At 39.7% G+C, this 14,746-nt stretch overlaps 1 protein-coding gene across 1 annotated transcript in view; it reads right to left on the reverse strand.

Annotated features, from left to right (window-relative positions):
- The window catches only part of abca4b (ATP-binding cassette, sub-family A (ABC1), member 4b), an 87,875-nt gene extending 75,430 nt beyond the window's left edge, over positions 1–12,445 (reverse strand). Inside the window, exons 1-2 of the mRNA XM_084152134.1 lie at positions 12,314–12,445; positions 8,088–8,595 (exon numbers count right to left, since the gene is read on the reverse strand). Of these exons, the coding sequence (XP_084008260.1) occupies positions 8,088–8,475 (388 nt within the window). The 5' untranslated portion in view covers positions 8,476–8,595; positions 12,314–12,445. The remainder of the gene's footprint in view (positions 1–8,087; positions 8,596–12,313) is intronic.
- Positions 12,446–14,746: the final 2,301 nt, after the last annotated feature.

Raw genomic sequence — 14,746 nt, forward strand, 5'->3', positions numbered from 1 at the left:
AAACGCTAACAATCACACTTTGAAGATGGTCAGTGACCCGAAACACAAATCATTTTGATATGATCAATGTCGTGCAAGTTCATTTCCTCAATTCTATTTGTAGAGAGTAGAGTGACTCAAGTGTTGGTTTGTGAGCGTGAAGATGAGAATGTAGTCATTAACATGTTTAAGTGCCATTAAACAATGACTGATCTGACTTTATAGCCTACTTTGCACAAAGCGAACAAGAGCTAGATTTGGACCCTAAGACATAACTTTGTAATTCAACAATTACATGATTTTATTAGGGCTGTCAGAGTTTCATCAGTTAAATTGAGTTAAATTTGTGTAATTTTTGTGAACAATATATATTTTTTATCCCAATTAATCGCATTGTCTGAAAGCATTTAAAATACACTGGAAACATCTAAATTACATAATCTATACAGCTAAAAACAACAATACAATGTCAAAACAAGTTGACATTGAGGTTAAAGAAAGTGTACTTTACCAATTTACCAGATTTTGCTTACCGTTAACTTGGACAAAATCAAGACGTCAATTTTCTTTTAATGTTTTTAGTATAAAAAAATGTTAAATTACAGCTTCATTTTAGCAAATTCGATTAATCACAACAAATTCTGTGATTAACTCGATTACATTTTTTACATAATTTGAAAGCCTTAGATTCTACACAAAACATTTACCAAACGATTTGCCTAATTTAGCATGTTGTGGAGTGCATCCTCATCGTCACTTCGCAGAAATAACTTCACCTGTTCTCCTGTCATACATTCCTTGTAGTTTCTCAATCCTCTTCACTCAGAGTTAATATTTGTTTGTGGTAACATGGGTCTCAGGCCCTTCCTTCTCTCTCTACTGCTCTGTATTCAATTTCCTTCAGGGCACTTTTTCTCCTTTCGCAAATCTGCCCTTTCCTGTATTTAGCCTAACTGTGGTCAGTTACTGGAATGCTTCATTAGAGTCACATGTTATGGTTTCAGTAACCACATTTACATAATGGTGTGTATATTGGGCTTCAAGCACCAAGCAACGTAGTTAATTAGCAGTAGAGCAAGGTCATGAACATTGCCTCAGGTGGTTTCAATTCAACACTGCAGTGTAAATAAGGTTTGCTAACTCACTGACAGATATTTAAAGGCATAGAAGATATAGGACTTAAACGTTTCTAATAGCTGGTGTGCTAGGTAGGTTTTAGATTTGGCTTTGCAGCACAGACAGGCAATCTGAACTGGTTCCATGAACTCACACACTTGATTAAATAAATCTATGACGCAAGCTGCATGAACAAATTTGTACTATGACAGCAATGCAAACGTGTCACATACTTGAGTGCCTGCCTGAGCATTTGTTGTTATGACTAATTTGCATGAGTGGCATTAACAGGAAGTTCACCGCAGACAGACAAAACAAGTTCCATTTGTAGAGGACACCTAATTATACCAGGCGGTGTCAGAGGAAGGCCCTAAAAATTGTCAAAGACTCTAGCCACCCAAGTCATTGACTGTTCTCTCTGCTACCGCACGGCAAGCGGTACCGATGCACCAAGTATGGAACCAACAGGACCCCGAACAGCTTCTACAGTGGCTTGCGAATGTATTCACCCCCTTGGCATTTTTCCTATTTTGTTGCCATACAACCTTAAAATAGGTTTTTTGGGGGTTTGAATCCTTTGATTTACACAACACGCCTACCACTTTGAAGATGCAAAATATTTTTTATTGTGAAAAAAACAAGAAATATGACCATAAAACACTAAACTTGAGCGTGCATTACTATTCACCCCCCCCCCCCCCCCCCCCCCCAAAGTCAATACTTTGTAGAGCCACCTTTTGCAGAAATTACAGCTGCAAGTCTCTTGGGGTATGTCTCTATAAGCTTGGCACATCTAGCCACTGGGATTTTTGCACATTCTTCAAGGCAAAACTGCTCCAGCTCCATCAAGTTGGATGGGTTCCGCTGGTGTACAGCAATCTTTAAATCATACCACAGATTCTCAATTGGATTGAGGTCTGGGCTTTGAATAGGCTATTCCAAGACATTGAAATGTTTCCCCTTAAACCACTCGAGTGTTGCTTTAGCAGTATGCTTAGGGTCATTGTCCTGCTGGAAGGTGAACCTCCGTCCCAGTCTCAAATCTCTGGAAGACTGAAACAGGTTTCCCTCAAGAATTTCCCTGTATTTAGCGCCATCCATCATTCCTTCAATTCTGACCAGTTTCCCAGTCCCTGCCAATTAAAAACATCCCCACAGGATGATGCTGCCACCACCATTTTCCTTGATGGCCAAAAAGCTCAATTGCAGAGTACCTTCTTCCATATGTTTGGGGAGTCTCCCACATGCCTTTTGGCGAACACAAAACGTGTTTGCTCATTTTTTTCTTTAAGCAATGGCTTTTTTCTGCCCACTCTTCCGTAAAGCCAGCTCTGTGGAGTGTACGGCTTAAAGTGGTCCTATGGACAGATACTCCAATCTCCGCTGTGGAGCTTTGCAGCTCCTTCAGGGTTATCTTTGGTCTCTTTGTTGCCTCTCTGATTAATGCCCTCCTTGTCTGGTCCGTGAGTTTTGGTGGGCGGCCCTCTCTTGGCAGGTTTGTTGTGGTGCCATATTCTTTCCATTTTTTAATAATGGATTTAATGGTGCTCCGTGGGATGTTCAAAGTTTTGGATATTTTTTTATAACCCAACCCTGATCTGTACTTCTCCACAACTTTGTCCCTGACCTGTTTGGAGAGCTCCTTGGTCTTCATGGTGCCGCTTGCTTGGTGGTGCCCCTTGCTTAGTGGTGTTGCAGACTCTGGGGCCTTTCAGAACAGGTGTATATATACTGAGATCATGTGACAGATCATGTGACACTTAGATTGCACACAGGTGGACTTTATTTAACAAATTATGTGACTTCTGAAGGTAATTGGTTGCACCAGATCTTATTTTGTCGCTTCATAGCAAAGGGGGTTAATACATATGCATGCACCACTTTTCCGTTATTAATTTTTTTGAATTTCTTGAAACAAGTAATTTTTTTCATTTCACTTCACCAATTTCGACTATTTTGTGTATGTCCATTACATAAAATCCAAATAAAAGCCATTTAAATTACAGGTTGTAATGCAACAAAATAGGAAAAACACCAAGGGGGATGAATACTTTTGCAAGGCACTGTACCTCCATGCCATAAGACTGCTAAATAGTTAGTTAAATTGTTAACTATCTACCTCAATTACCTTGTACCCCTGCACATCGACTTGGTACTGGTACCCTGTATATATAGCCAAGTTTTCATTATTCATTGTGTATTTATTCCTTGTGTTATAATTTTTCTATGTATTCGTCATGTTAGAATTTTGTTATTGTTTTATTATTTCTTGTTTCTTTCTCTCTGCATTGTTGGGAAGGACCGGTAAGTAAGCATTTCACTGTTAGTCTACACCTGTTGTTTACGAAGCATGTGACAAACACAATTGATTAGATGTTTTATTATTATTAAGTTATTAGTGATTTACCTATGATGAAAACCAAAATACATTTTCAATAGGTAATTTGTGAAGTCAAAACTGGTAATCAGTGGTAATCAGTGTTTGTGAAATATGTTGGTAGTAGCCTTAGGCTTAAATGAACCAGCACAACCCTGAGCAGAATGTATCCTCTTCCCCATGTTGATTTATTACTTTGATCAGTGAACCGGTGACCGACCCACTCAGAAGTCCCTCAAGCTGAAAAACACCAGTCACAAGTCCTGACTCTCCAAAACCCTGTCTGGTCCAGCCAGGTCAAGCACCCTGCCTGACCTCCCTCTCCTCTCCAGACAAAGGGTGAGATTCCTCAGAGGCCTGGAAGACATGGCACTGCTCTACTGGGAGGGAGGAGAGGGGTACCACCACATCCAGCCAACCCCCCTCTCAGACAATCATTACCCAGGAGAGGGATTAGCGAACCTGGGTCCAAGCCAAGGGCCCGACCCAACAGCACCGGCAGCACAGGAATGCAATAATCACACAGGCAAGAGCAATCAACCCCTTTTTAATCTGCATTTACTCTTCCATTTTAAAAGCGTTTTCCCGATGGATTAGAAATGCACCACTTCAGATTACTGATGGGTTGAGGAGGAGGAAAGACCATTAATTACTGGAGTATATTACACTCTGGATGGAAGCTTGTGTGAAAATGGGCCCTCTGAAACCCTGATGCTAATTTTCATTATCACATACTTCAGGTTTTTAATTTAAACTGGAAGTAATTGTATTTAAAGGACATACAAGGAAGACTGTATAGAGTATATAGGATAAATATAAGACAGGCTCGGTGGGGAAACAGTTTTTTCTTCATTCCAGAGTGCTCCAGATCTCAACCACCTTCATGTCTGTCCTACCCCACCTTCCCCCTACTAAAATATGTGGAGTTGAAAAGCTAAAATAATCCCCTCTATCTCTCTGTCTCTCTCCCACTGAGCCGACCACATAAGGAATTCCTCATCTGGGAGGTTCTGCAGATGACTGTTTTGAATGACTACCTTTTGCAATATACTATATATATATATATATATATATATATATATATATATATATATATATATATATATATATATATATATAATATATATATATTTTCGCCTATGTTACTAGCTTCAACAATTTTAGCAATGCAAACAACATCTAGAATTACAAGATATACAGTGCCCTCCGTTATCATTGGGACAGTGAAGCATGTTTTCTTCTTGTGGCTCTATACTTCAAAAGTATAGAAATCAAACAATGTCTATGAGGTTAAAGTGCAGACTGTCAGCTTTAATCTGAGGGTATTTTCTTCCATATCGAATGAACCGTTTAGAAATTACAGCACTTTCTGTACATAGTCCCCACATTTTAGGGGAGCAAAAGTACTGGGACAAAATCACTTATGTGTATTAAGGTAGTGAAAAGTTAAGTATTTGGTCCCATATTCACAGCATGCCATGACTACATCAAGCATGTGACTCTACAAATTTGTTGGGTGCATTTGCTCTTTATTTTTGGTTGTGTTTCAGATTATATTGTGCCCAATAGAAATTAATGGTAAATAATGTGTTGTGCCATTTTGGAGTCACTTTTATTGTAAATAAGAATATAATATATTTCCAAACACTTCTACATGAATGTGGATGCTACCATGATTACAGATAATGCTGTATTAATTAATGTGACAAATAAAATTTGATTTGAGTTGAAAATGTTAACCTCCCCTGTTATTGTGAGAGGTTAGCATGTCTTGGGGGTATGATATTTGTGCGTCTGTAACTTTCTCACTCATCATTATTCACGATTCATTCAAGATCATCTGTAATCATGGTATCATCCACATAAATGTAGGAATGTTTAGAAACATATTCTATTCTTATTTACAATAAAATATAACTCAAAAATGAAACAATGCATTATTTATCATTCATTTCTATCGGACACAAAATAATCTGAAACACAACCAAAACAAAGAGCAAATGCATCCAACAAATGTGTAGAGTCAAAAGCTTGATGCAGTCATTAAGTGCTACAGTGGCTTGCGAAAGTATTCACCCCCCTTGGCATTTTTCCTATTTTGTTGCCTTACAACCTGGAATTAAAATTGATTTTTTTGGGGGTTTGAATCATTTGATTTACACAACATGCCTACCACTTTGAAGATGCAAAATATTTTTTATTGTGAAACAAACAAGAAATATGACAAAAAAACACTAAACTTGAGCGTGCATAACTATTCACCCCCCCCCCAAAGTCAATACTTTGTAGAGCCACCTTTTGCAGCAATTACAGCTGCAAGTCTCTTGGGGTGTCTCTATAAGCTTGGCAAATCTAGCCACTGAGATTTTTGCCCATTCTTCAAGGCAAAACTGCTCCAGCTCCATCAAGTTGGATGGGTTCCGCTGGTGTACAGCAAACTTGAAGTCATACCACAGATTCTCAATTGGATTGAGGTCTGGGCTTTGACTAGGCCATTCCAAGACATTGAAATGTTTCCCCTTAAACCACTCGAGTGTTGCTTTAGCAGTATACTTAGGGTCATTGACTTGCTGGAAGGTGAACCTCCGTCCCAGTCTCAAATCTCTGGAAGACTGAAACAGGTTTCCCTCAAGAATTTCCCTGTATTTAGCGCCATCCATCATTCCTTCAATTCTGACCAGTTTCCCAGTCCCTGCCGATGAAAAACATTCCCACAGCATGATGCTGCCACCACCATGCTTCACTGTGGGGATGGTGTTCTCGGGGTGATGAGAGGTGTTGGGTTTGCGCCAGACATAGCGTTTTCCTTGATGGCCAAAAAGCTCAATTTTAGGGTCATCTGACCAGAGTACCTTCTTCCATATGTTTGGGGAGTCTCCCACATGACTTTTGGTGAACACCAAACGTGTTTGCTTATTTTTTTCTTTAAGCAATGGCTTTTTTCTGGCCACTCTTCCGTAAAGCCCAGCTCTGTGGAGTGTATGGCTTAAAGTGGTACTATGGACAGATACTCCAATCTCCGCTGTGGAGCTTTGCAGCTCCTTCAGGGTTATCTTTGGTCTCTTCGTTGCTTCTCTGATTAATGCCCTCCTTGCCTGGGCCGTGAGTTTTGGTGGGCGGCCTTCTCTTGGCAGGTATGTTGTGGTGCCATATTCTTTCAATTTTTTTATAATGGATTTAATGGTGCTCTGTGGGATGTTCAAAGTTTTGGATATTGTTTTATAACCCAACCCTGATCTGTACTTCTCCACAACTTTGTCCCTGACCTGTTTGGAGAGCTCCTTGGTCTTCATGGTGCCGCTTGCTTGGTGGTGCCCCTTGCTTAGTGGTGTTGCAGACTCTGGGGCCTTTCAGAACAGGTGTATATATACTGAGATCATGTGACAGATCATGTGACACTTAGATTGCACACAGGTGGACTTTATTTAACAAATTATGTGACTTCTGAAGGTAATTGGTTGCACCAGATCTTATTTTGGCGCTTCATAGCAAAGGGGGTTAATACATATGCATGCACCACTTTTCCGTTATTAATTTTTTTGAATTTTTTTAAACAAGGGTTTTTTTTTCATTTCACTTCACCAATTTGGACTATTTTGTGTATGTCCATTACATGAAATCCAAATAAAAATAAATTTAAATTACAGGTTGTAATGCAACAAAATAGGAAAATGCTAAGGGGGATGAATACTTTTGCAAGGCACTGTATAAATATAGGACCAAATACTTAACTTTTTACTACCTTAATACACATAAGAGAATTTGTCCCAAACTTGCTCCCTAAAATGGGGGGACGATGTACAATAGGTGCTGTACTTTCTAAACGGTTCACTCGATATGGATGAAAACACCCTCAAATTAAAGGTGACAGTCTGCACTTTAACATCATAGTCATTGTTTGATCTCAAATCCAAACTTTTGGAGTATCCCAATAATTACGGAGGGCACTGTATATAAAATAAATCTAAGATGTTTTATTATCACATACACCAGTGTTTCTAAGGAAATGGATCACATTTTTCTATGTAAATGTCACATTAAATCATGTTAGTGAGTGACAAAAGCAACAGCTTTAAAAGTTTTGGTCACACTTTATTTGGATAGTCCGGATAGTCCATCTGTAGATGCTCTACAGATGGTCATAATATCAAGTAACTATCTGTTGATAAGCAACTGCTTGCTAAGGTTACGGTTAGGTTTAGAATAAGAGTTAGGATAAGGGTTAAGATTAGGGTAAGGGTTAAGTTCATTGCAAACATTCACCTCTAATACATGGGTGAAAGACTACAATGTGGCCTTTAAGTTACCAAACCTCCAGAGAGAGAGAGAGAGAGAGAGAGAGAGAGAGAGAAAGAGAGAGAGAGTGAGAGAGATAAAAGGGGTGAGTGACCGCACAGCCAAGGACAGGCCAGGACAGAACAGAAACAGGTGGACTGGGGCAAATGGTGTACACTGCCTTTGACTGACATCTAAGCTAAACATGGAGTTCCATTACACTACGTTTCCCACGATACACCAAGGGATACATCCACATCCAGGCAAGCATTGTAACCATTCACTATCATCCCAATGACCCTTCTGCTTCTCCAGTCCAAACTCCAAACTCTGAACTCACCTTTGGAGTGAAAAGCTTCCTTGAGGTGAAGTAGGACGTCGGCAAACTTGCGCACGTCGTTGACCAGCTGCATGATGTAGTCTGGGTCGGTGGTGCCGGCAGAGGCAGGAGCATCCACACTGTCCAATCCAGAGCTGATGGAGTTCAGGGAGCTGCTCTTGGCTCCTCTGCCCCCCGTCCCCCAGATCCCTGATCCGGTACTCGCCGTGGTGCCCGTACTAGTGCCCATGCCCGTGCCAGCGGACAAGGGGAAGAAGTGGGAGTTGGCGGTGCGTGAGATGCCCAGCAATCGTTTGTTCCCTCCGCTGGTACCACCTCCACCACCACTACCACTGCCACTGCTGCCTCCACCACTGCTCTGCCTCAACATCCCAACCGCAGCCAGCATGCCCTCCTGTCCAGGCCTGGTAGCCCCGGTAGCCCCCTGGCCTTGTACCTGTAGTCCTGCCTGGCTCTCTGCTCTGTATTGTTCAGATCCCACACTGTTCCAGAGCACGGATGGATGATCCTGTGCAGAGAGAGAGTGATATGTGTTTAGAAAGAAGAAGGTTCATGATTCATAAATAACTATGAATCATGAACCTCATGAAAGGTGCTATCTAGAACCTAAAAATGTTATTCAGCTGTCCCCATACGAGAACACATTAAAGAACACTTTTTGGTTCCATGTAGAACCCTTTCCACAGAGGGTTCTATGTGGAACCCAAAAGGGTTCTACCTGGAACCAAAAAGGGTTTTACCTTTAACCAAAAAGGGTTCTCCTATGGGGGACAGCCGAAGAACCCTTTTGGAACCCTTTTTTCTAAGAGTGTAGGCACCATGAATAGACTTTCATACTGCAGCTAAACATCATGTGATGAATTTTCTAACAACTAACCACTAATCAACAGCCACTGTCTGAGTAAAATACTTGACTCTCAAAACAGATAAACCAAACCTTATAAAAGAAATAGGAACATGCCTTTCAGAGATTTGTCAATGTTGCATTTGTAAAACTGAAGTCCACTGATGTAACACAAAAAGGGGCAATAGGACTGGATCTACACTGAACAAAAATATAAACGCAACATGTAAAGTGTTGGTCCCATGTTTCATGAGCTGAAATGAAAGATCCCAGAAATGTTCCATACGCACAAAAAGCTTATTTCTCTAAAATGTGTTTGTTTACATCCCTGTTAGTGAGCATTTCTCCTTTGCCAAGCTAATCCATTCACCTGACAGGTGTGGTATATCAAGAAGCTGATTAAATAGCATGATCATTACACAGGTGCACCTTGGCTGGGGACAATAAAAGGTCACTCTAAAATGTGTAGTTTTGTCACACAACACAATGCCACAGATGTCTCAAGTTTTGAGGGAGCGTGCAATTGTCATGCTGACTGCAGGAATGTACACCAAAGCTGTTTCCAGATAATTGTATGCTCATTTTTCTACCATAAGCAGCCTCCAACGCAGTACGTCCAACCAGTTTCACAACCGCAGACCACGTACGTGTATGGCGTTGTGTGGGCGAGCGGTTTGCTGATGTCAACGTTGGGAACAGAGTGCCCCATGGTGGTGGTGGGGTTATGGTATGGGCAGCCATTAGCTACGGACAACAAACACAATTGCATTTTATCGATGGCAATTTGAAAGCACAGAGATACCGTGACGAGATCCTGAGGCCCATTGTCGTGCCATTAATCCACCACCGTCACCTCATGTTTCAGCATGATAATGCACAGCCCCATGTCGCAAGGAACATGTCCCAGTTCTTCCATGGCCTGCATACTCACCAGACATGTCACTGAGCATGTTTGGGATGCTCTGGATCGAAGTGTACCACAGCGTGTTCCAGTTTCCGCCAATATCCAGCAACTTTGCACAGCCATTGAAGAGTAGTATGACAACATTCCACAGGCCACAATCAACAGCCTGATCAACTCTATGCGAAGGAGATGTGTCACGCTGCATGAGGCAAATGGTGGTCAACCAGATACTGACTGGTTTTCTGATCCATGCCCCTACTTTTTTTTTTTGAAGGTATCTGTGACCAACAGATGCTTATCTATATTCGCAGTCATGTGAAATCCATAGATCAGGTCCTAATTTATTTATTTCAACTGACTGATTTCCTTATATAAACTGTACCTCAGCAAAATCTTTGAAATTGTTGCATGATGAGTTTATCTTTGTATTCAGTATAATTTGATTGAATGTGGCCTCCTCTAGCTCAATTGGTAGAGCATGGCGCTTGCAACGCAAGGGTTGTGGGTTCGATTCCCACGGGGGGCCAGTGTGAAAAAATGTATGCACTCACTAACTGTAAGTCGCTCTGGATAAGAGCGTCTGCTAAATGACTAAAATGTAAATGTAAATGTGCTCGGTAACAAGGCAACCAGGCTCTTTCAGAGGCCCTGTCTGACTGAGTCTGACTGGGGTCCGAGGCATAATGAGTGCTAGAGTGGCCCTCTTATATTTGGGTGGAGAAAAAAGGGAAGACAAATGAATGCAGACCTAGCTAGCAGCACTCCCTATCACCATCTCAACATCACATCTCACTATTGTGGTGGTGGCTTATTGGGGCTCCTCACACTCTTCTTTGCCAAACATTAATTTTACAGGAGACCAGAGAGAACATACACACAAACATGCACATAACCACCAGACATGTATCCCCCTCGATTGTGTAGTATAGTATAGAATACTATACTATACTACATTTACATTTACATTTTAGTCATTTAGCAGACGCTCTTATCCAGAGCGACTTACAGTTAGTGAATACATATTTTTTTATACTGGCCCCCCGTGGGAATCTGTAGTATCCCTCAGTCATGTAGTGCATGATTAGCCTACAGTATAAGTCATTTCTAAAGAATCTGCAAATTACTGAATCACTCTCTGGAGTTAAAGACTAAACTAACCGGGAGGTATGGGGGCACAGCTTGTAGTAGGAATCCCATTAGGGACCGTTTACTGGTCATCTCCATATCCAACTGTGACCACCACATGTTGGATAGAAAGACCCCGGTGCTTACGCTACTGGATTAACCTAAACCGACCTGGATTTAGTTTTGATTTAGTTTAGCCTAAACATTGGGAACCATTATTATTAGACTTTACAAATCCCAAATCAGGATGTTATTTATCAAGAAAAAAAAACATCATATAGATGATCATATAACTAAGTTATATGCAAATGACAACATTAGGATTTTACAGTTTGTTTCTAAATAAATAACGGCTTAAATATTGAATAATACTTAATTAAATTGATACATTATAGTTAAGGGAGCATTGTATTGAATTTGCATGTGTTATTGCAGTATTATGAACAAGTTTGTATGTATTATAAACCGTTTTCTCATAGTTATAAGTGGACAACATTTAACACACTTTCTCATACCCCTGGATCTTTTCATCCAAATTATCTGACCAGCTAAAAAGTTCAGAAGTTTCTGCACCTTGTAGCCAAAAGCAGTGTTGTGGAAGCTACTCTGAAAATATAGTTGACCAAGCTACCAATTACTTCACACTGGAAGACGTTAAGCTACACTAAAGCTGCCCTTAAGAAAAAATATAGTTTACTTAACGAAAGTTACTTAGAAAAAGTAGTTCATAGGCCTACATCCAAACTAAATCTGAAATGTCATAGACTACAAATTGCAAGAACAGATCATGTGTAAGTTGGCCTATTAAACACAAACAACGTTGTTTCAAGTGAGAATTGGACAGGTCTTATGCCGAAAAGAAAGGACATTATTGCCTACTTAACCCATATTTTCTCTTCTTTTTGCAAAAAAAAGTACTATGTAGTTCCAGTAGTTAGCTACACTGTTTATTTTATTTTATTTGTTTTATATTTTTTTATTTTATAGTTAGATACACTGTTACAAATTATGGCACAACAAATAATTAACTACTGAAAACACTACCAAGATTTGAATTTAGTTAAACTACCAAAAAGCTACTGCAAAATGTAGTTAAATTACTAGTTGAACTGTAGTTCACTACTCTCCAGCACTGGCCAAAAGTTATTCCATTGCTGAGATTACACGCATTTTATTATGTTTTGTTCTTTGTATTTTGTACAATATCTAACCAAAATAACATAGTTTTCTCCCTATAGAAGTAATAACTTCTTCACATCTCTAGGTGCCTATATGGATGCAATGGTTCACTCAATCTAAAAATTCTAGCTGCCACATAGAACAGTCTTTCATCAAATGCAGCAACTCACTCACCTGCTGTACAGTCCTGAAACATTGCACCTTCAAAAATCCCCGTTATCGTAGATGACAGTATCCAGTTGTAGGTTATGTCTTTCTTTCCTAAACATCTGTGAATGACCCTCTACTATAGTCTCCGAAATTGGAATTTTGGGACCGCCGCAGCTCAGCTCAAGCTCAGGCACGAATTTCCTCCTCCTCTCCTCACGTGATACAGTAGGTAGGCTAACTTGTGATTGGTTGTTCTAGGCGTCTCGTCAAGAAGAGGTTTGGGTCCCCTGCCCCTAACAACAGGTGTCCTATGTTTTGATGTGTCCTGTACTCAACCTGTAATCTTGCGGGTTTATGTCAATTGGTATCGTCTGACTCAAACTGAACGATAGGCTTGGAGGGAGATAGATGCGTTGTTGAATTTCCCCCAATAAAAACAAACATGTGTAGCCTATATATATATATATATATATATATATATATATATATATATATATATATATATATATATATATATATATATATACTGCAATAGGCCTATATGGTGATTTGCATTATTCAGTTAAACGCTTTAGGGCTACAATAAAATGGTTGTATGAGTTGGCTACATTTAATGTCCATCCCGACCAGCTAAAATAAGAATTGAAGAAGACTAGGCTACAGTATGTATAAGAGTATGGTCTTGGTCTTGTCAGTATTTCTACCTACTCAGTGGCTGCCACCTTGTGAGCAGAACAGTTAAAATATTGGTTGAGTTTTTTCTGACCCAATAAATTCCATAGCCCTTTAATCCACCCAGTGGGAGAAGTGTGCTAACGCACTGCATTCATATAGTCGGAATAACAACCTATTGATAGTATGATAATAATTTCACTAATTTAGAAAATAATTGTTTACTTTTAAATACGTGACATGCGCACTGAAATTTGGATCCACTCCATTCTTATCCCCTCATGTTGGTGCCAAACTCAGACTGTAAATGTTTGCTGTTTGTTTATGTTGTTAGCGTTTTGAAACATGATATTCCTACTATTAGACATCTTCCACATTTATAGGTATATAAAAGATCACACACATTGGTAAAATGTTAATACTGTTTATTACAGTTTAAAGTTAGTCTACATATCGCTGGCTGGATATTTTACCGTTATTTTATCCGGGAGTCATACTGCGACCAAGGTCTTTTACAGATGAGCCCTGAATTACATAAATTACAGAAAATACACAAATCAAAATATAAATACAAAATGCAAACAGAAAGAAAGACATGGTCATAAAATAAACACATTCATCAGTAATAAGGTCCTCAATTAGTTTTCTGAATTGCCCCACAAGCACCAGAACATCAGATTTAAGAACATTTTGAAGATTGCTCCACAAATAAGGTGCAAGAAAACTAAAAGCTGATTTACCTAACTCAGTAGAGACAAAAGGAATTTCCAGAGTTAGCCATCCCTGACACCGGGTGTGGTATGTCTAAAGTTTAGTAATGATGTTAGGTACAGTGGGACTTTTTGTAAAAGGGCTTTTTAAATGAAAACATAGCAATGTATCAACCTACATGACATCAAAGAGGGCCAACCAACTTTCTGGTAGAGAATGCAGTGATGAGTACTAAATTGTCTCCCGTAATAAAGCGCAGTGCGCTATGATAAACTGCATCTAACGGCTTTAATGAAGTGGCAGCTGTGTTCATATAAATGATGACGCCATAGTCTAGGACCGATAGGAACCGCAACTGAATAATTTGCTTTCTACTATTTAGCGAGAGGCAGGACCTACCACCATCAGCACCTGAACCCTGCCTGACAAGACTGTATACATTAAAGGTAGACTCAGCGAAATGACGTTACCACAAGTAGCACCGCAGATACTGTGCTACAGCGAAGATGCAAGACTTTGATCTAGAACAGTCACCCACTATCTGCGCATGTGCACGGGTTCGCTTCACACTGTTCACAACGGAGAAGTTGAGCCTCACGTTTCAACGCTCTTAATTGTTGCGGAAATTGACCCACTATGCTGTTTACTTTCCGTATCTATGTTATATCGCTGAGTCTACCTTTAAAATCCTTATGCCACTTTACTTCCCCCTCTCCCAGACACCAGGTTGGACCATTTTAGCGAACAAGATGGCAGATACGCGAGTGAACAACCAGTGGTGGAAAAAGTACCCAATTCTCATGCTTGAGTAAAAGTAAAGATACCTTAATAGAAAATGACTCGGGTACAAGTGAAAGTCACCCAGTAAAATACAACTTGAGTAAAAGTCTAAAAATATTTGGTTTTAAATATACTTAAGTACCAAAAGTAAATGTAATTGCTAAAATATACTTAAGTATCAAAAGTAAAAGTATAAATAATTTCTAATTCCTTATATTAAGCAAACCAGATGGCACCATTTTCTTGTTTTTTTAATTTACAGATAGCTAGTGGCACACTCCAACACTCAGACAT

The sequence above is a fragment of the Coregonus lavaretus genome (assembly GCF_964263955.1).
Source record: "Coregonus lavaretus genome assembly, chromosome: 34".
Classification (NCBI taxonomy): Eukaryota; Metazoa; Chordata; class Actinopteri; order Salmoniformes; family Salmonidae; genus Coregonus; species Coregonus lavaretus.